The following is a 26,501-nucleotide window of genomic DNA, read 5'->3' on the forward strand; positions in this document are numbered from 1 at the left end:
TGTTGTGCTGAACTTGGTCAAAATCTCAGATATTTTTAGGTGGGAAGCCTGGAAGGCTCAGGTTTGAGCAACATGCAAAACTACCAGCTCTTTATAGTATACAAGACACTATTAACTTTATTGACAAGAGGAAGCTGTGTTGCACAACTTCTTTCACTATGATACTAGCAGTTTAGAAAAGGAGTGTTAAAAGCACTTGCTCCTTGCCTTAACATCATACAGGGCTTTTCTTCATGGGTCCAAATGAAATTTTGCATAGATTTTTATTTTTATGTTCTGCATTCCAAAGACTCTGGGCATGTGGCAGGTTTACAATATATTTGGCTAGTTAATTCAGTTCAGTGTGGGCTTGTCAACTTTCCTCATATCTCTGTTTTCTGGCTATATAAATCTCATTGGATTGTTGTTGCAGCTGCAGCTCATACTTGTCTATATTTAGAGGTTTGTCTATTTCAGAGTTTCAAGACCAGCCAGGCTTCTCTATATGTATGACAGAGAGAGGGGGGAGAGAGAGGCAAGGCCCACCAACTTCCCTTGGTCACTCTTCCCACCCTTAATTTCTAAACACAGTGCCCTCAGGTCTGTAGGCCTCATTTTGTAAACTGTTCTCTCTCAGTGCTGCAGACCTTGTCATTTAAACTTGTGGTGGGGAGGCCATCTTTCCCAGTTCCCATCATTTTTGAGCACTGACTGTGTTTGCTGGGGCTGATGGGAGCTGGACTAAAGAACCTCCCCTCAGGGATGTAGGCCTCATTTGCTAAATGTGCTTCTTTAGGGCCATAGGCATAGGAGGCCCAGCATGGATAGCCCTTCTATACCTCTTGGGGATATTCAGCTTTTGTTTTCATAAAGTGCTTTCATTTGTAAGTGATACAAATAACACAATGTGGTCAATACTCAGTCCAGTTGTTTACTAACATTAGTGAGAAGTACTAGGCCCTTGTTTGTAAAGTTTTCCAAAATTATATAATGCAATTAAGTAACTTTAAATGCATGACTGCCCCGAGATGAAATTTAGAATCCTTTTAAATATAAAATCCTTTCAAAACAGCCAAAATAAAAAGGGTTGCAGCCAAACAAGGCATTCTTGAATTGGACCCAATGAAATCAATGGGCTTCACTAACTTAAATCCACTGTTTTCAATGCAGTACGATTAGGTAGATACAACCCTAATGTAAATTATGCCAGTCTGCTCAATTTATAAAACTTGCTTCAGCCCTAGAATATGATTTTTTTAAAGTGCAGAATTATTTTAAAACAACACTTATGTATAAAAGATCATGGAACTTGCCTCTTATGTTTTTTTCTGTGCTCCAGCAACCTGTGTGTGTATTTAAGGCCTATCTGGACACAAAAGTTGTTGATATATATATATATATTTAAACTATGATATATATATATATATACACACACACACACACACACACACACACACACACACACACACACACAGAGAGAGAGAGAGAGGATCCCGGGTATGTCCCTGGACAACCCTACCCTATGGTTGAAAATGGAAGTCAAAGAATTGAGCACAATTTGTTAAAAAGTCAACAGTGAACAAATCTCAAATAAACTCTGACTAAACATCAATAAGAGCTTTCTGACAATAAGAGCTGTTCTCCAGCGGAATGGACTACTTTGGAAGGTGGTGGGCTCTCCTTCATTGGAGGTTTTTAAACAGGTGTTGGGTGGTCATCTGTCATGAATACTTTAGTTGAGATTTGCATTGCAGGGTGTGACTCGGTAGAAAATTCTACATAGTTCATTACAGAATGAGTGGAAATTGCATAAGAGAAGGAGATGGAAATTGCATCTTCATAGTGCCTTATGCCCTAATTATAGAAAGTCATAATACAGTACAGAGCAGTATTTTAGACTTGGTCTGGTAGAACGCTGATACAAAAAATGGCAACATGTAAGCTCTTTTCATTTCAGTGCAACTGACTTCCAAACAAGGATGTATGAGGCCTCGGCAAAGTCTCTCATGTAGGTAATTTTCAAACAGGAAGTTGACAAAGCAGGATCATTAACAGCGGCACATTAAGCTTGCCAGAAGTGCAACACCAAAAACCTAATGTTATACGCAAATGTAAACTAGATGCAGTAGTTAGAGCTGTAATTCAAGAGCTAATTAGATGGCAAAAGGCAGCAGAACCAAGCATCTGCCTCCAACATGCCCAAGTAAATTTCTGCAAGACTTTTTATTTTCTACAGAAAACAGAGGAAAAGGAAGTTGGTTCAGACTCCAGCTAGTTTAATTCCTCCTCGTATTTCCTTTTCAACTGCTTTGCTGATCTTCTGAAAGTCTGCTTGTCTACTTGAAGTAACTTTAAGTAATTTTCATGCTAGAGCATTTGCCTGTTATACTCTTCAGTTTCTTCCTATATATGAAACTGCATGTATGACTTGCTGTGGGGGTGCTTAACTCCCTTTAACAGGAAGTGGTTACATCGTGCTTTCCTCTTTGCTTTCTTTCTGTTGCTTCAGGGGAAGAGAGATTTGTGTAGCTTTCAGATACATAACTGCTTCATGTTTTCCATTTGCTTTTTAGAAGCTACCGGTGGATGTTGGTATAGTGGATAAGAACGTCATGTGTAGCAAACTGTAGGTAAGGAAACTTCATTTATTTCTGAAGTCTTACATACAACCTGTTGCTAGATGTTGCTAGATGTGCATGATAAAATAAGCACAGTACATGGATGGGGAGAGAAACAGATTGCTTTGCATTGTTATGTTAAATGTAGTAGAAAATACACCAACAACTTATTCAATGGAGCCTCCAACATAGATATATAATGTGAGAAAGGGTCCAGATACTGGCATCTGTATTTGCACTGGGAGCACAAACAATAATAACTTTTATATTTTCAAGGGCTTAACTGGTTTTGTCAAAAAGTGTATGCCAGTTTTGGCGTGTCACTTCTTACAGAAATGTGGTCAGCAAATGGTTTTGATTGAAAAAGGTATGGTGAGTATAGGGACAGTGAAATAATGAAGAAGTTAAAAGATGTTACGGCATGATGATAAAGCCACATTAGCAAATTTTGGTAAGAAGTCCCACTGCTGAAGTATAGCAGCAATAGTAATAAACAGTGGGAATGCTAGTAAAAATAGTATCCTGTGGGCATATCATTAAGAATGAAAAACGTGCTCAGCTACAGTATCGCGTGTGCACTAAAAATCAGTGGTGGAGCCATATCAGCAGTAATGAAAGTTAGGAGATTTCTCCAAACGCTAATGCAAAAAATGTCCAACAGAGGCAGAGAGAGCACAAACCAGCTCTGCTCTACAATGCTTATGGAGAGACAGAGAGGAAACTGCTGCCTTCTGCATCATTAACTGGAACCCCAGAGTTACAAATTCTTGAGCAATGGATAGTTGTTGTTTTCCTGAAAAGTTTGTATCTCTGAAAGTTCTCCTTTCCAGATGTCTTTCTGCCATTTCCCTTACCTCCCCACACCCTCAGAGGGGAGGCAGCCACCCCTCTATCTTCTCCTCAGCTTTCTCCAGAGCCACTCCCCATATCGAGCCCTAATATCTTACTGAAAAGACTTTCCCCTGTAGTTCCTCAGTAATTTGGTAGTAACAGTAGCTTCCTGCAATGAAGATTAGGTGGCTTTTGCTTGACTGCAGAGTATATGCACAGTGAAAGTCAAATTCTAAAGTTACATCTTAAAACGTACAGATGAGTCTTACAAGTCACACCAGTCTCCCTTTACCCTGTTCTTCAAATCCTTACACAAGAAACTGCCTTTTACTAGGCCATACTATCAGTCCATCTAGCACATTACTGTCTACATTATATTGCAGCAGCTCTCCTGGGTCTGAGCTCTTTCACTTCACTTGCTACCTGATCACTCCCTGCTCCCCTTGCCATTCTTAGTGGGATAGCAGGTATGCATTCCACCCCTTCACCATTCTCAAAACAGAAAGTGTGATGCAGAACTTATATGTATGAAGACAAGATAAAGTCACACAGTTCTTCCCCTTTAAAGGAGGTGAGGGAGAGATCAATATAACTTGGGTTTCCACATCTGAGTCTAAATTTGCTGGATCCCCTCACATGTGTGTAGGTTACAAAAGGAGATGGTCTATGAATCCTTTCTTCACAAACTCAGAACCTAAGGTGTACTGCTAGCTTAGTAAGTGTATATAAATAGAGCCTCTGAAAATATGTGCAGATTTCCCATGAGAATTACAATAGAAACCACAGCCTCTGCAAAGAGGATCGTACCAAGTGAGATAACAGAAGCTGACCTTCCTTCTATGCTTCAGCAATATTCTTTGCATATTTATTGTACCTACACACTCCCTCCAGCACTGAGAGTTTATCTTTAGAAAGTTTTTTAAAGATAAAAACTCATGACAGCTGTATGCCCCATCATGCTTTGAGTGGGCAACAAAACAAATTAGAAAATGAATGTGAATATTGATAGATTTATAAAATCACTTTAGCTAGTAGAACACTGGTCAGCAACTAGGGGGGCCACTTTGAGGATCAGATTATAGGTGGTGGACACGGTCTTACGGCCCATTGCCAATCCATATACTTGTGTGGGTGTTTCCATCACCCAAGTTTAGCCCCCAATTTATCCAAGTCAATGGACCTCAGGTACTGAAAATGGGAAAGGCCTTTGCCTGAGATCTTTGTAAGGTGTTTCCAGTCAGAATTAAACTATTACTCCAGTCCAGCCCAATTGAGCTTCATGTTTTCAGAAGAAGTGGAACCACACTTGAGCTATGCAGATGGTAAGACCCGATTCTCAGTGGCTAGATTCACCAGTTTCAGGAACAGCCTTACCATTATGCTGGTGTCTGGGGAAGGAGGTTTTTGCATACCATTAAAAATGATCACATTGCCAGTTATTTAGTTTGTTATACTTTAGCACCATGAGGTGGAGCGCTGTTTGCATTTTCTGCCTCAGATTCCAAAGTCTCTTTGGCCATCTCTATTTGGGAATCAGGTTTGCAGTTCACTCCCATATAAGCAAATAGATAGCTGCCATTTACTTCTGTGGTAAAATGTAGGGCACACGGGGACACTGTTGTGACAGAAGCACAATCTCATCCAGGGAGGATCAATGTGTGTCTGTAGAATAAATGCACCACATTTGCACATAATGTGAAAGCATGGTTTATCGGAAGGAGGAAAGAGCCAGAGGAAGGTTTCAGGCTCATGTGCTTCTCTCCTCTCACCCGTCTGCCACTCCTCCTGTCGCATGGCTGGGAGAAGGACCTCAGTTTCACTCTCCACTAATTTGTACAAACTACAGAGTGTGGCTTAAAACAAAGGCTTGATTCTCATGCAACACCGTGGCTTAGCGTGATGTGGATGGTGGATTAGTGTTATGTATGAACCGGGCCATAGAAATGTGCTGCATCTACAGAGGTCATTGCCATAGAGAAGTCCATCATAATGGTAGTAACCATAATGGCAAATACAAATAACAGCTGCTTACTAGAAAATGAATAGCAGTTCAATAGCAAGATTAAAAGCCATTATGGGATGTTTGTGCAGACTGTCATAAGACATAACATTTGGTATTTAGGACCTTTTGGGGTGTTTACATTCAAGTAGCAGAAATTAAGGCCTACTCAGAGGAGGAATCAGGATGCAGCATGGCTTGCACCTTCTATTTGCTTTATGTTTAGATACACATATCACATGAAAAACAGCTGATGCAGACAGATACTTCCTAGCAAATATTTGGCAAATGCTGCTCTGCATTTCATCCGGAAGATGGCATTCTTTGCATCAAAGTGCCTATACTTCCCACAGCTCTTAGGCTTTCCTTAAAGATTTCCCACCTAAGCACAAATCTGGCCTGACAGCCCTATAGTTATGAGATATGGCAGATTTAATAATAGCCCAAGGTCCCAAGTATGAAAAAATATCATGTTACAATTTAAGTAAAATGGATGAAGCTTTGAAAATGTGTTCTCTTTCTGAAACTAGATAAGCATGTTTAGTGTTTAAAAGCACTGAACGATGTCTGAAAACGCGGCTAATATTTGAGTGGAAAATATATGCATTAGCAGCACCTTGACATGTAGCCAAAGAGTTGCATAGTTTGGTGACATCTCTACCAGTGACCTTGATGTCTGATGCTGACCCCTCCACCCTAATGCAATAGCAACATATTTGCCTCTACTTTGCTCTAGACTGTAATTAGTTCCATAACCATCTACCTATTTTAGCCGGCATATAAGAGGTTTTATGGGGTGCATTTTGAAACATAATATATGAAGCAGGCGTGCATGCAACATCCTCCGCTGGTCTTTCTGGCATAATCAACAAAGGCCAAGCACTTCACTTTTAGCCTGTGAGCAAACTTGAGATATGTTTCTCAGATGTGAACATGGGAAGACCAAAGGCAAACTGTAAGGCCTGCCAGCTGGATGTACTGGAAAGGTTACTGAAAGATTACACAACAGAAGAGTGGCCTTTGAGATAAAGATAATCTTTTATGTAAACTTCGCTCTTGGACGAGTTGGTGAGTAATAAGGTGCCCTAGATTATTGATTCTACTGATAGATTTTAAGAGATACTCAGCTGGTTTCACTATTATTTTTCCTTATTACCTAAACTGGAATAAAACCTGGATTAATACACAGTGTGTTTAACATTGTCTTCTTACTGACTAAGATGGAATAAAATCTAGATTAGTGCATGGTGTGTCTGACCTTACTGGCTATTATATTTTTCAGGTTGACATAATAATCATGCAGCGGTTCATGTCTGCTGATACCAGTGCAGAAAAGCTGCATCATTCCCATGAAAGCACAGGTGCTGTTCAGATGAGGATCAAAAATGCCAACAGCCCCCATGACAGACACAGCCAAAGCAAATCTATGATACTGTCTGATAATGTGAAAGTCATTGAGCCCGTAAGTACTGCTCTACAATAATTTTCTGTGTCCACTCATTTGTTTTGTTATACAGTGGTACCTCTGGTTAAGAACTTAATTTGTTCTGGAGGTCCGTTCTTAACCTGAAACTGTTCTTAACCTGAGGTACCACTTTAGCTAATGGGGCCTCCTACTGCTGCTGTGCCGCCACCGTGCGATTTCTGTTCTCATCCTGAAGTAAAGTTCTTAACCCGAGGTACTACTTCCAGGTTAGCGTAGTCTGTAACCTGAAACGTTTGTAACTTGAAGTGTTTGTAAACCGAGGTACCACTGTATATATTTTGCATTTTTTGAAGTCTTCTGAAACTAATTAGATTACCTTCTCCAGTATAGAGGACTAGAGTATCAGGAAACTTTGCCGGAGACACCAGAAAACCATTAATCAGCCACTGTTTCATACCACTGAAATTTGTCCTTCACCCTTGCAGAGGTTAGCAGCAGCATGGCGGTCACACCTTATCAAACAGTTATATGCCTATTAGAATTGAGTCATTACTGGCTCCCTCGCCTACAGATCACTTTCTCCTAATCTTTTCCAAAACACAAGCTCTGGGGTTTGTTCTGCCATATGTGTTGGACCTGATATAATTTGAGACAAGCCCATAATTACTTTGGCAGCCATGGGGTGCCACATCTCTTCAGAAAAGCTTGCACGGACATGTGTGTTGAAGGCCCCCAAGACCAAAAACCTTGTGGTTCCTCAACACCATTCCTGTCTTAAGTTCCTTACACCAGATACAGACACTACAATTATTGATGAGTGGACAAAGTATCTGATGAGGGAGATGATATATTTACAGTGGTACCTCACAAGACAAATGCCTCGCAAGACGAAAAACGCGCAAGACGAAAGAGTTTTCCGTTTTTTGAGTCGTTCGGCAAGACGAATTTCCCTATGGGCTTGCTTCGCAAGATGAAACGTCTTGCGAGTTCTTGCAAGTTTGTTTCCTTTTTCTTAAAGCCGCTAAGCCGTTAATAGCCGCTAAGCCGCTAATAGCCGCTATGCCGCTAATAGCCGTGCTTCGCAAGACAAAAAAACCGCAAGACGAAGAGACTCGCGGAACGGATTAATTTTGTCTTGCGAGGCACCACTGTATAGAGACATTCATATATTTATAAATAACAGCTACTTCTCCTTTCTGCCCAAAGAGATACATCTGGGAAACATTTGCATCTTCCCCTTCATCCAGTCAGGTTTCAGTTATAATAGCCAGGTCAGCGTGTCCTTCCTGGACAAGATCAGAGACAGTAATTGTCTTTCCATTAGCTGATCTGGAATTTTCTAGTTTCACCTAAACAACTTCAATGAATCACACAGCAAGGCTACTAGTAACAAGGCTGGGAGATGGGCTGGAAGGAGAAGTAGCTTGAAGACATCTAACCCAACTTTTCCTCACCTGACACATCCATCCCATCGCCATATCACTCTGTGTCCATTATAATTCCAGTGGTAGCCCTTTACTAAACTACCGTTTTCAGTAGGGGCTGTGCCAATTCATTGTACCCCACCCTCCTAGACCTTGCCACACCCTCATGTGCCTTTCCTCCTCACGCTGCCACTGAAGCCAAGCCAGATGAAAAGTCAACCTGGTAGAAGTAGCAGCAGCATGGGAAAGGAGCCAGAAGTGGTGGCTGATCAGCCTGAATATTTGCTGCTGCTGGCACTGCCTTATCCATACTGACTATTCATCCTAATAGTGGACTACCAGGTGTGCTGGTCGCTGCTTCTGACCACCTTCTTCCATCCTGAGCTGCTTTTCCTTCTGAGGCAACTCTAACCACTAATTCTAACCACTGGTGGCAGAAGCAGCAGATCCCCAAGCTGGCCATGGAGGAGGAAGGTGGTGAGTAGTGGTGTCTGCTGCCTGGGCTTCTGGATCTTGTGGGCAGGGGCCCCAGGGTTGGCAGGCAGAGGAGCTAACGGGGGCAACGGGACGACTGCTGATGCCTGTCCTGGCTGTCCCTCTGCATTTCACCTGGACCACCCACCCACCCTCTGCCTCTTGTAAGAATAAATAAAAATGGGCAAAACATCGTAGATGTATTGTTCACCTGCTGTTATGAAAAACTGTAACTTACACAGTAATATAGTTTTCCTCCAAATGTTAGTGTCACTGAGAACATTTCATGCTGGCTGGCACAAAAGGCAGGGGGAAGGAAAGTAATTTGCCTGCATAGGATGGGGCCAGAAATGGCATTGTGTAGGATCAGGGATACTTCACAGCTCTCTTTTTCCCTGCTGGGTAAGCATTCTTCAGCTGAATAAACTCCCCTCCTCTGTGAGTCCCATGATGACTGACCCCATGGGGAGTGGGGTGGGCATTAGAATTGCAGGAAGCGGGGCGGGAGGAGGGTGTTTAGTTTCCCTCTCCCTGCAATCGCCCTTGTGTTGCTCAACTGACTAGGAAACAGCTGAGATTGGTTAAAAGGGGGCTGGATTGAAGGGGAAAGGTCTCCTTTTGAGGAAGAGCAGGATATAAATTAAGTAAATAATGGTAAAAAACAACCCACCACTTTATCTGGAGCCCCTCCCACCTTCCTGCTTCTTGCCTAATCAGTGGGGAGGTTATGTATAATTTGGAAGTGGGCCAGAAGCAGCCTGGGGACTGCAAATTGCAAAATGCCTGAACATTCTTGGAGATTATGCATATTGGTCAGAAAATGTGCATATTGCCCAGAGAATATGCAAAATGAAGTTGAGATACGTACAACCCCCCTAGTCTCTTGGGAATTATGCCTTGCGAATGTACAAAATTCAGTCACTATATTCACATTCCCCAGGCCTGTTGGGAGTTATGTATAGTGACCAGGAAATGAAGGATTATGTGCACATTATCCACGAGGCCTGGTGAATTGCACAATGGCCAGATATTATGCACATTAACTGCTCAACACACTCTCCTTAACACATAGATATAATTTAGAAAGTAAAAGCAATTACACAGTTCTCCTGCCATCTCACTAGAGATGAATAAAAATAGGATGCTTCCCAAACCCATTTCCACCCTTACTCACATAAACATATTCAACTACAACCAGCAGATATATAAGGCACTTCATGATATTCCTGTAACAGACCATTAAGGTATAATTAAATGCCAGGGCATTAGAATGGGGAAAAAATCAAAGCAAGGGAAAGCAAAAATTAACACCCCCCCAATGTAACCTTCTTTCCATTCCACCTGAGGCATTTTAGGTACTCATCCATCCACTCACCTACAGTCATCTTTATGACCATTCATATTCCCACAATGACACTGTGGCTTCAGTGGTCCAATAATTCAGTGGCATTTTCTGCTTTGTTACGTAGTTTGGGAAAGCATTTGAAGAAGTCTTGCATCTCTTTATTCCATAGAGTAAGAAACACGTTCAATGGGAAATTTTGGATTGCCAGCTGTGCCCATGTAAAGCTCTTACTAAACAACCAAAAATCCTTTGTGTTGCAGACATTGGATTATATTTCTGAAAGACATGGCCTAACATTATATTAAGATAGGTAAATGAGAAATGAAAGCTCTTCCTAGCATGTAACACTTGTTAATGATCTGTGTAAAAATACTATGATTGAGATTATTTGTGATATTTAAAAACTGGAGTCTGAAATAACCCTGACACATGGCAGAGAAAGCCAAGTGGTACTGGATTTGTTTATTTTATCCCTTCTGAAAATATTTAAGCGCTAATACTTTAGAGGTGAACTCTGTTGCCAGTCATGTCCCTTCCCTTTTACTCATCCTGTGCTACTAAACAAACTGATTGGTGTGAGCCTCCCTTGGTTCATTTTCCTCCATAATGGCTGCAACTTGCAGCTGAGGCCATATGATATTGCAAAATTATTTATGCAATGTTAGTCACTCGCTTTGGATTCCAGCTCAGTTTTTCAAATCAGAGCAAATAAGTGAAAGCCCAAAAACTCTGCTAGCATCCCACACCAGCACCAAAAATTTCTCTTTTCAGAGCCATGGAAGCTATTAATTGGCTATTCTGCTGATATGACAAGCCCCTATGAAATATTCAGCTATTTAACTGAGACAGTAAATGGAATAATCTTGCTGCAGTTGTTGGTTCCCCTCCCTGCACCCGCCCTTCTGCTATTTTTACCTCCATGTTCAAATGCAAAATTAACCACAGCCGTTTCATCACCATAGCTCAGCAAATACATGATTTTAATTATTCTTCTCTCAGTTGGCAGAAGTAAATCTTTAGTTCAGAGAAACTTGCATTGCATTTCAGAACTGAATCCCTTCCTCTCTCTCCCCCCTCCTCGATATCAACCTAGTAGCTGATGAAACATTCATTTCCTTATGTTTGCTTTCCAATTTAAAACTATCACTTGCTGGCGACACATTTGCACGTAGTACTTAAAAAACACACACACCAACCCCCAACCCCCATAAGTGAGATGTTCTGTTAGGAAGTTAAAAGAATGTTTACTGTAATTTATTTGGAAATAGTATAATGTATTATCAGTAGGAACTGTAACTTTGAAAAAGTTTAAAAGTTAAGTATATTTAATGATGCCTAACATATTTTATTGGCTGTGTTTAACAAAAGGCACTAGGCTGCAGTTGTTTTTGACAAGCATGAAAACATCACAGCATGAGACTGCAAAAGGAATTATGTAGAGAAATTACAAGTGATCCATCTCTCAATGAATTATCCACCTCAATAGCCTGCAGAACTCAGCTACCAATTAACACCTACTTTATTACATGTTGGGATGTACTTAATAACTTTCATGTGTTTATGCACTATTACCTTGACTGATGCCTCTTGTACAATTAGGCATAATTGGCATATCAATATGCAAAAGTTAAAAGGATTAACCCTCTTAAAACTAATGAGCATTTCTGTATCCAGCTGCTAAATGAGACAAAATTAGCATTTTTCACTTTTGGGCAGGATTTTATCATGCAGTTTCTCATTGTTGGTATTACCTTGTTACATAACTTTCGGTCTGGGATGAGGCTAGGTGGGGTGGGGAGGAGAATACTTGGGGATGATAAAAGAAAAAAGGATTCTAAAAAGTTCCACCAGACACCAAACATTTGCTGCTGGGTTTTCCACAAGCATAACAGTTGCAATTTATGTTCTTTTGTAGGGAGCTGAAAAAGTTGTGCTTTCTTAGCAGCTAATTATAGAGACGCAGGGTATGTCATTTCACCATGCAAACTTGGCTCTGATATAATAGATTGAAAGCTTGCCATGCTCCTCATTTCCTCGCTCTTTCTAGTATTTTCATCTCTCTCATTTTTCCATGCAGAGTTTCCTGACTAGATATTGACAGAATGCAAAGTATTTTGGCATATTTGCTCGAGCGAGTCTGTTAAGTGGCTGGCGAAAGGCAAACGGGAAAGGCCCAAAGTCTTAAGCAAAACCCCAAACATTACAAAACACATCCTGAAAAACCAGTAGGATTCTGAATGGGAACGATTTGCACAGAAGTGCATGTTGGTTGATTGTTGTGCCAAGAGTCCTAGAACAGGGAAGGTTAAAAATCTTTCTCTGCCTCATATTTTTGAAATTAAATTACGTCCATCACATTTGTAAGCTACAACAACTATATTTTTTATGAATTTTTATGATTTTATGAAAAGGTGTACCTGTATAAATCTGGCAACACCAAACAAATGTATATCTATTTGGCAGAGCAAAAGTCCAATATAGCAGGAAGCAAAGCAGAGGAAGTTGGAAATACCTGTATCCAGCTTCATGCACCCATACACAGATCTTTCTCCTAGATTTGCGAGTAGATTATACCCTGATTTTGGTAGGGTTTCCCAATAAGCATTTTAAAGTGCAGCCTCTGTAGATCTCCATAGCTGTTGGCAATTTCACTTAAATATAATTATTGTCAGTTTTATTTGGATTTCTTTACTGTGTAACCCATCCTGGGACCTTTGGGTGACAAATGGGTAATAATCATCAGTGGTAAATAAAATATTCAATGAGCACTATTTTAATGTTAATCATTTATATATAAACATGCTTTTAAGTATTTATGTGTATAACATTAGCATAACTCCACAGATGAGATTTTTTAAAAATGGGCAAAAGCTGCTACTAAGTCTAGAGTTGGCCTAGAATTGGAACCCATAACTATTAAGCTCAGCACTTTGCTCACCGATCTAGTCTGGTTCATTGGGGATGTGTAATCATAGGGTGATAGCCCGTGGTGCCTGTTGATGAGTCAAACAGACATCTTCTCACACAGTAGGAATTCCCCTTCCTCTCCTATTCCATGCATTTCACCACTCACCCATACAAATCTCTTTAGCAGGGCTGGGACAACCTCTGTAGAAGATTTTGGGGACACTGGGGGAGGGTGGAGGCTGCAACATTAAGTTTTGTAGTGGATTAAAATACTTTCACCAATTAAGGTGCGCCAATTCATGGGAAACCAGATATTTTTAAAAAATCATAAGTAATTTTTAATGCACATACTATAAGAACTGCAGGTAGCAGATTTGATATTGCAGGAGACTTTCCTACTACTACTCAACACAGGATGGAAGTTGCTTCTAATATAGTTTTCTGTGATTCATGTACCATCTGAAAATGTAGAAATTACACCCCCCCACAAAAAAGCAATTGATTTGTTCATCAGAATACATATGTGGATTTAATTCACTAAAAACTAATCAATCGAAAGCCATATGATTAATCAGCTAAAAGTTCTTTAATCAGGTGACAGCTCTAGTTTCATTGTATTCATATTCAGCAATCTACTAAGCCTGCTGTATTGCAACTTTTGACTCTGTGCCAATTTTTCTTTGCCAACTCACTGAATTTCTCTAAGCCTTCAGATGTTGCTGCCAATCATACAAAAAATATATGCTGCAAAACATAGTTGAAAAAGTACAAGGCCTTTTGTGGCAACCATGAAATATTAAGGTTCGTTTGATGTTGCAGATGTGGAGAACATGTTGTATTTTTAACATTCATGGCTGCATACATGTACATACTGGGACTATTTTTCAGATCGAGATCAAATTGTTTCACCATTATGCATATAGGACTGGTGCTGTCAGCTGGCAACTTGGAGCAAGAAGATGCTTAGTCCTTCTGTAGTTTTGCCTAGTTTTCAGTGGGAACTTCCATGCTGCTAAGACTAGTCCATAATAGATGAAATGATATTAATGTCTTATCTCAACTACACAAATCTTAAGGCTGAGCATGGACTCTATTAAGCAAGAGCTCTTCCTATGCTTTCTGTTCATATGCAGTCCCTCACTGTGCATGAATATTAACCATTTTCATCTCTTAAATCTCAGAGAGGTGCATTTTGTCTCATTCAGTGCAAATTCAAAGCATGTAACGTCTTTCATTGGTGCTCAGATTAAGAATAAGAGTCTGTTTAGTCATTCCAAAATGTTAATGAATTAGAGTTCTTTTTGATTAGATGAAACAGACTTGGTTGTCTTATTTATCTCTCTAATACACTATCAAAGATTCAGGAAGCCGTTTTCCTTTGTTTCTTGCTATCCTCTTTCTCCTCCCCCTTCCCGGAACCTCGACTACTTGCCAAAGTTACAGCTAGCCAAAGAGACAAATAAAATTGCTAAAATTACTGGTGCTTCTGTTGAGTAGAGCTTTTTGAGTAACGTCAGGAGAGGCGAGACTGTTGTGTGTGTTTACTTCACATCAAGCTTGTAGTCAAGTTTGAGGCTTGCTTTGTGAAGATTGTCCCGAAGTAGATCCTGATATTTAATTAATATGACATTAAATCACATTGAATTGATAAGAGTTGGTATCTCAAAGAAAGGTAATTGCCCGTATTGGTTTTGTACAAAAATAGAGCTGCTTGGAAAATGTGCAGCTAACACAGACTGTCAACTCCATTTATAGATCAATACGTGAAAACCGTTGATCAGGCAGGCATGTGTAACAGTAACACTTTGCATTTATTTCTTGTTTTTCTACTGCATTAAGGCTTACAGGTTTATCAGCTTCCAAAATATTTTGACTTCTGCGTAAATATGTAATCTGTTTAGTTTTAATTAAAAGAGACTGCAGTCCTTTCAAAATTGTTTCTAGCTTCATGATCTCCCCCTGCCCCCTCCCCCAGTTATAGCTGCAGGTAATTTTAGTTGAAAATGGATTATTTCCTTCTTGGAAAAGATCATTAGAACACATTTTTAAAAGAGTATATTTAGTGGAAGGGTTTTTTTGTTTTTTTTTGGAAGATTTGTTTTGCTTTCTACTTTGTTCTTTCCTGAGAGAAATATAGACACTAACAAAAACATTTTCTCAAGCAATAATGGGCAAGACACCCATAAGATTCTGTTTTCTAATAAAAAAAAACCTTGCTGCTTCAGATTGCCTCAAAACTAAAATTATTTTACTCCTCGTGCCGTCCCTCCCCTGTCATCCCCCCCCTCAAGAGCTTATTTTCTTAGCCTTTACTGAACACAGAGACATTGCACATGACAGTCAGTGCACTGGATTATATATGGCTCCTCCATTTTGACTTTTACCGTGAGGTGCTATATGACAAAATGGCAGCGTCCAAATGGAAAAAATCTTGGCTGACAGATTGAAAGAATAAATTGAAGGGCTCTCATGGTTGGTTCAAGACCAGCATTGAAAAGTATCTGTTCCCAGCCAGTACTTATCTCAACAAATTAACATCTGTGACAGTCTGGAGCACAAGCTGAATGCAAATAACCATTTATCAAGTGGTAGCCTACAATGGTGTTCTATAACCACTTGCAAAATCAGTCAGGTTTTACATTTTACCAGGTGGTAGTGAGAATTTTTAGTACTATTCAGCTGACCATTTTGGGGCCAGATCACACTGCAGTTGACTTCACCTGCTCTGGATGTATTTTCGTTGGGGGCCATTGACAAGTGTGAATTGGCGCCATGTATGCCAATAATGGCATACACTGCAGATGATGACAGCAGTCACGAAATTAAAAGACGCCTGCTTCTTGGGAGAAAAGCAGTTACAAATCTAGACAGCATCTTAAAAAGCAGAGACATCACCTTGCCGACAAAGGTCTGTATAGTTAAAGCTATGGTTTTCCCAGTAGTGATGTATGGAAGTGAGAGCTGGACCATAAAGAAGGCTGATTGCCGAAGAATCAATGCTTTTGAATTATGGTGCTGGAGGGACTCTTGAGAGTCCCATGGACTGCAAGAAGATCAAGCCTATCCATTCTGAAGGAAATCAGCCCCGAGTGCTCACTGGAAGGTCAGATCCTGAAGCTGAGGCTCCAATACTTTGGCCACCTCATGAGAAGAGAAGATCCCTGGAAAAGACCCTGATGTTGGGAAAGATTGAGGGCACAAGGAGAAGTGGACACAGAGGACAAGATGGTTGGACAGTGTTCTCGAAGCTACCAGCATGCGTTTGACCAAGCTGCGGGAGGCAGTGGAAGACAGGAATGCCTGGCGTGCTCTGGTCCATGGGGTCACGAAGAGTCGGACACGACTAAACAACAAATGCCAATAATGTTTTAGATCAGTGGTGGTGGACAGGCCTAGAAACATAGAATTGTAGAGTTGGAAGGGACTCTGAAGATCATCTAGCCCAGCCCCCTGCAGTGCAGAAATATGCCGCTGTCCCATATGGGGATTGAACCTGCAACCTTAGCATTATCAGCACTACGCCCTAACCAACTGAGCTATCCTGGGGAGGCACATTTGATCCCCTGCACAAATATAGAATGGGGGACACCTGGTTTGTGAAAAGGATATATGGGTCTTATTGGATCACAAGCTTAGCATGAGTCAATGCTTTTATAAGCTGTATTAACAGAAGTATAATGTCCCAATCAAGAGAAGTAATGGTCTTTCTTTCTTCTGCCTTGTTCAGACCACACCGGGAGTACTGTGTTGAGTTCTCGGCAACACAATTTAAGGAGGATGTTGACAAGTTGGAAGGTGTAAAGAGGAGGAGGACCCAGATGATCAAGGTTCTGGAAACCAAGCCTTATGAGAAATGGTTGAAGGAGCTGGATAGGTTTAGCCTGGAAAAGAGGAGACTAAGAGGAGATATGATAGCCATCTTCAGTATCTAAACTGCTATCACATGAGAGATGGGCAGTCTTGTTTTCTCCTGCTCTGGAGGGTAAGACTCACACCAATGGATTCAAGTTACAGGAAAGGAGATTCCGACTAAGCATCAGGAATACCTTTCTGACAGTAAGAGCTGTTCAACAGTGGAACAGACTCCCACAAGAGGTGGTGGACTCTTCCTTGGAGGTTGGATGGCCATCTGCCATATATGATCTAGTTGAGACTTCTGCATTGCAGGGGGTTGATCTAGATGGCCTTTGGGATCTCTTCCAGTTCTACAATTCTATAAAGCACAGTATTCAGAGTGTGATTTTGACTATTCTCCTATCAAGCTGAACTACTTCAAGCTAATTATTTTGAAAAAAAGTCTCACCTGGTGGGATGGTTGAGGGCAACACAGATACAGCTTCATCTGCAAGTCTTACATTTTTGAGGTCAACTTCACACAGTGCTGCACCATAGGTGTTGAGTAGTTTCTTTGTGCTTGAACTCACGGCAAAAGAGACACTGACATAGTACTTCACACATGATCATGTACACTCCCCCCCCCCGTTCCGCGAGTCTCTTCGTCTTGCGGTTTTTTCGTCTTGCGAAGCAAGCCCATTAGCGGTTTAGCGGATTAGCACTATTAGCGGCTTAGCGGATCAGCTGATAAGCGGCTTAGCGGCTTAGCGGATCAGCTGATAAGCGGCTTAGCGGCTTAGCGGATCAGCTGATAAGCGGCTTAGCGGATCAGCTGTTAAGCGGCTTAGCGGATCAGCTGATAAGCGGCTTAGCAGATCAGCTGATATGCGGCTTAGCGAATCAGCTGTTAAGCGGCTTAGCAGCTTAGGATCAGCTGATAAGCGGCTTAGCGGCTTGGGAAAAAGGGGGGGGAGGGAAAAACCCCGCAGGAACTCGCAAGACATTTTCGTCTTACGAAGCAAGCCCATAGGAAATTCGTTTTGCGAAGCACCTCCAAAACGGAAAACCCTTTCGTCTAGTGGGTTTTCCGTCTTGCGAGGCATTCGTCTTGCGGGGCACCACTGTATGTGAATTCAGGGGCACAGGGTGAACCCATAGAAAAGTGACTTCTACAGCATGATTATAACATGTAAACTTTTCACTGTAAAGGATGCCCGAGTCAAAATATAAATCAAAGCAATGGTGCTAATGTAAATCCAGTTTGGATGGATTTACTCCTAACTTTAGCGGGATTGAGGTTATAGATATATGGTGTTCTTTAGATATGTTCCAGTGCATAAAAATTGCTTATTCACGAGCAGTACTTGTGTGGCTACAAGAGCATTTCCGTCGCCCAGTCATGTGGGCTGTAGGAATGGTGCTGATTCTATAGAAAAAAAAGAACTATATAATCAGACCATGCCCCCAGGGTAGGGGGTCATTTAGATATTATCCTGCCTGTACAGGAGGCAGATATGAATAAGTGGCTCCCATACAGCTTGAAGAACATCCAAAGCTGGAATGTGTGCAGAGGAGGGCAACCAAGATAATCAAGGGTCTGGAAACTAAGCCTTATGAGGAGCGCTTGAAGGAGCTGCATATGTTTAGCCTGGAAAAGAGGCGACTGAGAGGAGATATGATAGCCATCTTCAAGTATATTAAGGGCTGTCACATGGAGGAGAGAGCATGATTGTTTTCTCCTGCTCTGGAGAGTAGAACTTGAGCCAATGGCTTCAGGTTGCAAGAAAGAAGATCCTGACCAAACATTCGGAAAAACTTTCTGACAGAGGTGTTCAGCAGTGGAGCAGACTCCCATGAGAAGTGGTGGCCTCTCCTTCCTTGGAGGTTTTTAAACAGAGGTTAGATGGCCTTCTGTCATGGATGCTTTAGCTGAGATCCCTGCATTGCAGAGGGCTGGACTAGATGACCCTTGGGTCCCTTCCAACTCTATGATTCTAAAGAACATCTACGTATAAGTCAATATGGATGACCATTTTACCACAGGTATGACCTTGATATGGTGAAATTGTCCATGCTACGTGGCACGGAATGCTAAGGCAAACAGCAGAATGAGGTGGTATAAAAGACTGCTGAGGTGGTATAAAAGACTGTGTCACCTTAGACTACAGCTGAGGGACACCAATTTTGAATATTCCCACATAAAACAAAATTCTCCCTGCAAACTGAAACTAGCATTATCAGGAAGAAAGGCCCAGCCCATTGCCAGCTGTGCTGGCTTCCTATTTGCAGGGAGTTGTTAATACAGGAAATCATGAAGTGAGGCTACTGCCCATACTGCTGCCATTTTCCATGCATTCTGCTACCACATTCTGCATCATGTGCAAACTTAGGCCTGGTGCCAAGTAAGAGAAGGCAAAAGAGCTCATCTGGACAACTGGTTGTTTGCATTCTTACTTTGAAGGGCAGTGGGCTGAATTCTGGTTTTGGAGAAGTGGGGTAAGGGTGATGGGGAAGCTAGTATGAAATCATAGCAATCTGAGCATTTGGTTCAGTTTGATAAGAATCACACTTTGTTGTTCTTTCCCTGGCCAGTAATTTCTTCCTTTCCTGTTTTTCTAGCAGCGATTATCTTAATACTTAAGACACATAGCTTGATTCATATGCAGAGTTAGACACGTCTAAGCTCATTTCTTTAGGGCTAGGCATCTTCTGTGTATTTTGCTACGTTTTTTCTAATACTGAGATTCTCCTATTTTATTGATATGCTATATGTTATTGGTAAAATAACTGTGCTCTGTATCCGTCCCTTTTCCTAGCCTGTTGGAGCAAGTTTCAGGTAACTGGAAGTAAGGATGAGAAAGGCATCAAATTAAAATTCCCCTCCATTGTAAATTGCCCCCCCCCCCATAGTTTTATCCATCTAATTTGCTGGAAAACACTCTAATGGTGTTTCATAGAAGAGAAATCTTCAGTACAATTTTTGAAAGCCAGATTTAATTTACTCCAACCCCTTGATAGAAAGGTTAGGCAGTATGATGAAAACTAGATGAAATACTGTGTGAGCTGGGATGGCTGCTCCATCACCACCATCATTTTTATTTTTATTTTATTTTATCAAATAGAATGCATAGATTGGATAAAACGTTTTGAAAATTTCCAGGCTCTCCCCTATCCCCTATGTTCTGACATGTCATGCTGTGAAAATATTTTAGTCTGTTTACCAAGTACAAATTAGTCTTGCCAAAGGTCCTGAAAGTTTACTACTTCTGCTTAGATCCTTGCACTTCAAAGGAGGATGCAACTCTGCACATTAGTGATCACACTATGTTGCCGCAATTTTAAAGTTGAACTTAGCTAAATTCATTTATAATTCACTGCCGATTGAATGCTGCCACAAATGTACGAGGGGATACTTTTTTTTTTTTTTGGGTAAAGTTAGTCCTCTGATTACTAATTTGAATCAAAAGCTCTAACCTTGTTAGCATCTGGACTTATTTCCATAATAACAACCCCTTCAGAACCTACAAAGTAATGAATAATTGACAACAAATGAAATGTTTTGATAGTTGTCGGCACAAAGCATGTTTAATGTTTTGTGTTGCTTCCTAGCTAATTATGTAGATGACACATTTGTCAGACCTTGACTGCCATTAGAAACGTGTTTCCAGAGGGGAGAAAAACAGGCTATTCATAGAGTAATTAACTAGAATGCTCAATGACCTGTGAGAGATTCAAATGGCTGCCAGTTCAGACATTGTTTTGTTACAGAAGCAGAGGGGTAATTAAAATTCCAAATTACAGTGCTATGATGAAGCATTTGTTTGTTGACAGTATACTCTTACTCTAGTTTGTTAAAAAAAAATTCTTTCAAAAAATGGCTTCTAATCCATTTTATGGCTTTAGGAGCTCTGTCTTTGAATTTACTGACAACTAATATTATGGTAAATTGCTCTTCCGAGAAGTACTGCAGGCTTTGGCAGTTTCATGGGAGCACAAGGTGGGTGGGATGGAATAGCAGCTCTTTCCCCTAAACTGACATACCATGTGCTGTCGCTGAAACGCCACTAAACTGCAGCCCATCTTGTGAAATGATATGTTCATAATTCCACACAGAAGAAGATGTCTAGTTGCAGGGAGGAAATGGTTCAGGGAGAGGGATCGTAATCAAACAAATTGAGAAAGGTGTCTTAAAACATTACGGCAAAACCTTAATAGAATTGGCGCAGCGATGAGCATCGTTTAGGCAAACGTTTCGAGAAGCAGATGTAGTTGGAGGAAAAGTGGCTGTGGTTGCGGGGGGAGAGGATTGAAAAGGGAAAGTATAAAAGAAGACACCCCCCCTAAAAAAACACTGCATCGTTCCCCCATCGTCTCTTATTAACAAATGGCCACGGCTAAGAATTTACATATTGAGAGAATATGTTTTTCTAACAAATGTAATGGGGGGTTTGTTGGAAGAGGCTAAGGTGGTAAAGTTCCCCAACAATGAATTTAATGCAAGCCCAAGTGAAATATTTATTTACTTTGCCAAAAGTGAGAATATGGTTCTGTTAAAAAGATCTGACAGAAGTAACATGGTGTTTGATGCAGGGGAGCTGACAGCGGCATGGAGTGAGCGCTGATTATCCTGAAGACACTGTCAGCTAGGATTGATTTCTACTTTCTCCCTTTATGTAACGGTTCCTGTAATACAGCTGACCCCAAATCACGTTACCTTGTCATCTCTCTGAATGGATCAAGAAGAGATGAGCTGAAAATAGCTAGGCACTGACCTTGAACTTGCCAGAACAGTGAGAAGTGACAGTGGCTTTGTGTGTGTGTGTGTGTGTGTGTGTGTGTGTGTGTGTGTGTGTGAGAGAGAGTGAGAGAGAGAGAGAGAGAGAGAGAGGGTTTCATGTACAAAGACAGCCAAGCTGCTTTTCAGTCAAGTTCACTACAGCAGCACAAGGGGGCAGAGCAGCATTAGAGATTACAGGTGAAGCCAATATTCAACTTGCTTCCTTCCCTGCTGCAAAAGTGCTTGCTTGTGCCAGTCAGATATTATTATTTTTTGTTATCGTACCAGTGAAGTCTTCTATAAAAAGCAGATTGACTTAAGTCTTGAGTAAAATTTGGACCTAACTGAAGAGTCCGAGTAGAACCTGACGGTGACTTCCTACACCTTGAATTCCTTGCTCACTTGTGCCGATGAATGAGAAACCAAATCTAGAAAATAAAATGCCAAACAGTATCAGAAATGGCAGGCTACCTCCATGAGTTCCACGGTCCACAGTGCAGCTGAACTACCTTCCTTTTGAAGCCAATATGAGAGAGAATAAATAGAGTTGCATACATGAAAAGGCTCATATAGTTGGTAGGTTTCTACTTTTCTTATTTATTTATTTATTTTTAAATCTAAGTTTTTGGCATGTTAGTATGCAAATTGCGCTCTTCAGTTCACCCCTCATTTGTCGTGCACACGTACCTTAGAAAAGATGCCAACACAGATAGGTATGATAGACATCTATTAACGTGCCTGATGCCTAGAAAAAAATACTCATCTACTGAGTTTTCTCCTTTCCAACTGTTTTCCTTAGCATTTTAATGGAATATTGGCACCCCTGGTATCTAAAGCCCTCTTTATCGAGGCACCTGGCTTCAGTGTTGTTTTCCACAGTGAAACATTGCTGAGAGCTGACATGTGTTAAGGATGTGTCTATTTTGTGTTTCATTTTGTCGTGGTCTCCTTCCCCCCACGCCCCCTTTACTGAGCTTCAAGCAGGAAAACCATGTTTCTCAACTTGGTAAAGAGGCTGTTGATAAAATGAGGGCATGCATGCCCCTTCAATATGTCTTGATTGCTTGGTCATAATCTCTTAAGTCCTTTGATTTCAGGCTTTGACTGCAGCACATGCATTCTGGGCTAGACACCCTTGCTTTGCAACTCCCAGATCTTAAGGGGCTCTTAAACATGCATGTTGGCTTTTAGCATAGCAATCTGGAGGTGGAGCTACTTCAAAATCTTCCTTTGGTATGAAAGCAGTTCTCTAAAGAGTTCTTGTTCCTTATGTACAACCTGGTTGAAAGGTATGGGCTAGAGGAAAAATTTTCCCCTGGAGTTTTGTTCCTGCTTTCATTGTGCTAGGCTTTTAATAAGGGACCCTATTCCCTGATGTGCTAGAAGTGAGTTTATTGCTACCATCTGTTTAATTGCCCTCTCAGTTTTCTTTGGGGAATCATGAAAGTATTTTACCCTGCCTTTGAATCTCTTGGTTCTTTTAAAAGACTGGGTAAAGTACACATCAATTTCCAAAGAGTATATTAAAAACTGATAAACAGCAGCATCTCTGAACAGTAAAACTCAAGGAAAACAATTTTTTAGATGAATGTTTGTTGTTTGTTATCAGCAAACACGGTGCTTGCTGTACAAGTAAATAAACAGGGTTATGGGCTTTTGGGTTGTTCATTTTGCGTTTAGCTTTTCCTCATCTGAAATTGTTATTTTTCATTATTTCTATCTCATAATTTCTTATTAAGCATAATTTATACAGCCCTTTTACCAAGGATATCACAGAAATGAAGTTGTATCTTGAAATATACATGTGCTTTAAGGAGAACTGTGACCACTGAGGTACAAATAACTCTAAATGGAACCCCAAACTCTATGATTATGTGTGGGTCCATTACACATTCCTAGAAACAATAATTGTAATAACTGTGTGTAAACTTTGTATTACACACCGTGAAGTAAAGCAGTACACTTCCAAAACTATCTTATGGTAACCATGATTTGAAGAATAATACAGGTCACCATGGTTCTGAAAGTGCTGGTATTCTGTAGTAGATAAGTGGCTGGATTTGAACCACCTGAGTTCAAATTTCACCTCAGCTGTGAAGCTGATTCATTATCTCTTAGGCTACCTTACCTTCATGTGTTCATTGTGAGAAAAGCAAGGGACAACACCTGTAAAACCTGAGCTTTGTGAAGGTGATGTATTTTACTTTTTAAATAATTCCTGTTGCTTTTCTCAAGGTCTGCATGATTACTAAGACATACTGCAAATTCTTTATAAGCATCTGTTTGAAGTGGAGGAATTGCAATGCTAAATACATATAGAAAATACTGCTCAGAGGAGTGGTGGCACTGAAGAATACACATTCTGTAACATTTGTATTATTTTGTTAAAATTGGGACAATCAGCTCCCTTCCATGTACATGTCATGCTCAAAATGCTATTAGATTCGAAATATGTAGGTACTGAAACTGAGAAGATTTGATCAAATTTCCCACAGCTAGTTTTGGGCACCTGACCTGCTTAGTTTCCCACAGGGGAAAAGAAAGCTCTGTTTCTTTAAATTCCCAATGAGAAGGGACATGTGTCTCCTTGCATTGAGTTACATTACATCACATCATGTGGCACAAAGTGACCCAACTCAACGTGACAGGAGAAGTAAAGAAAACAGATTCTTTTAACCATGCGTGTATATATGTATAGACCACTTTTAACAAAATGATGGCAATAAAGATATAATGAAGGGAGATGTGTACTTTTTCCACAGAGCCTAATAACATAGACTGCAGAGCTTGTCAATTCTACTTTACACAACTTAAATTACAGCAGGCATTAAGAGTGTTGCTTGCCATAGACAAAGAATAATCAAATGTTGCTTCTGCCTAAAGCAGTCATTTTTTTTTATTAAAATGTAATAGGTCGCTGTATATACATTTTTAAAAGTAATTATTGATTTGGGTCCCAGTTCAACTGAACATGTATGCAGCAGTGGGGTACTGGCTGTAGTGCCTCCACTGAGCTCACAACTAAGTCCTATGATTCAGAGATGTAATTTGTGAGAACCAGCACTCCCCTTCCTATAGGGTTTATATGTACAATCCTAAAAGTACAGCTGAAAACTGTAGGGGTATGTGTAGACCTGAGGGGAAGTGCACAGTGCCTGGCCACTTATATGGAGGGCACTGCATCATTCATCCCAACATGAATCTGTATATTGACATTAGAAAAATATCTAAGCCTCAGTTTAGAGGTACAGTCAGCACCTGAATCCATTTCAGTCAGCACTTGAATGCATGAACTGACTCCACTGAAAAATATTGTTTGAAGTGACAGGAAAATTATGCTGGTTTGATTTGTAATTGCTTGTTCACACATGGTAGTTGTTGTCTGATGATGGAGCCATCAAGCGATGAACATAGAATGCTGCAGGAACTTTGTGTATATCAAGTTTTGTCTGTGTAGCTCCTTGCCTGATATTATGGTGGCTGATGGAACTTTGAAACACTATTTTATCTATCAGAAACTTGTGATACTTTAAAAAAAACCAACCCCCCCCCCCCGAGCAGCGACTACAAAATATTTGTACCTGATAAATTCTAAACTGCATTAATGCACAAAGTGTGGCTGCCCATGGTTGCAGTTATTGAAGTTGTAACTGAAATGATGTCTTGCTTATTTGATCTTCAACCAGTAGCTCTTATCCGGTAGCTTTTGTTTCACATTAAAGACACTAACGATTGTCTCCACAAAGTGAGCAGCTTAATAATAATAATAATAATAATAATAATAATAATAATAATAATTTATTATTTATACCCCGCCCATCTGGCTGAGTTTCCCCAGCCACTCCGGGCGGTTCCCAATCAGTGTTAAAAACAGTACAGCGTTACATATTAAAAACTTCCCTGAACAGGGCTGCCTTAAGATGTCTTCTGAATGTCAGGTAATTATTTATCTCTTTGACATCTGATGGGAGGGCGTTCCACAGGGCGGGCGCCACTACCGAGAAGGCCCTCTGTCTGGTTCCCTGTAGCCTCACTTCTCGCAATGGGGGAACCGCCAGAAGGCCCTCGGCGCTGGATCTCAGTGTCCGGGCTGAACGATGGGGGTGGAGACGAAAATGTTAAACCAGGGTGTGGAGGGGGTTGATAATCACCTTTGATAGCTCTTCATTGCAACATCATATACCAGCCATGAACTGCAAGCCAAGTATTAATAGATCTGTTTAATAAAACAACTCAAAGTCCAATTTTAAACAGGATTTATTAGCTTGTGCTCCTCTAGGCAAAGCCGCAATTATTCAGTTTATACCTGAAAAGGGAGTGAGGAATGTTTTCCCTGCTCCTGCATCAAAACTGTGCTCAGTTTGTGTGTATGAAATGACAGCTTCCACCTTCCTCTTTTGAATCCAGCTTTTAGTTTTTCAGAGGGAGGGGGAAGAGAATCATAAACACACTGTTCCAGTGGCGTAGCGTGGGGGGTGCAGGGGGGGCCGGCCGCACCAGGCGCAACATCTGGGGGTTAGGTTAGGGGGCGCAAATCCACGGGTTAAGCGGCGCAAATCCACGGGTTAGGGGGCGCAAATTATTTGCCCTGCCCCGGGTGCTGACAACCCACGCTACGCCACTGCACTGTTCATTTGCTATAGAGCTGTTGTGACTGCCTTTAGGCAGGTAACTATGGGCCTGTGTTCCCATCCATGGTGTCTTCATTGGTAATGGCTGACTACCAAGTTTGTTGAATGATAGACACATCTTATCCCCACTGCAACTTTTTCCCCAATTGCAGAACTTTTATTTCTCCTTTAGGAATGAATGACAGCCATTCCGTTTGTAAGGACATATCCTGGGGTACTCAGAGTAAAGCCCAACAGAATTCAATGGGATCTTCTG

The 26,501-nt window shown here is 40.9% G+C and overlaps 1 protein-coding gene across 1 annotated transcript in view; it reads left to right on the plus strand.

The window, feature by feature from the left end:
* Nucleotides 1–2,410: 2,410 nt before the first annotated feature.
* Nucleotides 2,411–26,501, plus strand: part of ARHGAP15 (Rho GTPase activating protein 15) — a 379,241-nt gene continuing 355,150 nt past the window's right edge. Inside the window, exons 1-2 of the mRNA XM_081168151.1 lie at nt 2,411–2,609; nt 6,710–6,889. Coding sequence (XP_081024277.1) covers nt 6,725–6,889 — 165 coding nt within the window. The 5' untranslated portion in view covers nt 2,411–2,609; nt 6,710–6,724. The remainder of the gene's footprint in view (nt 2,610–6,709; nt 6,890–26,501) is intronic.

Source organism: Podarcis bocagei (assembly GCF_964188305.1).
Source record: "Podarcis bocagei genome assembly, chromosome: 1".
NCBI lineage: Eukaryota > Metazoa > Chordata > Lepidosauria > Squamata > Lacertidae > Podarcis > Podarcis bocagei.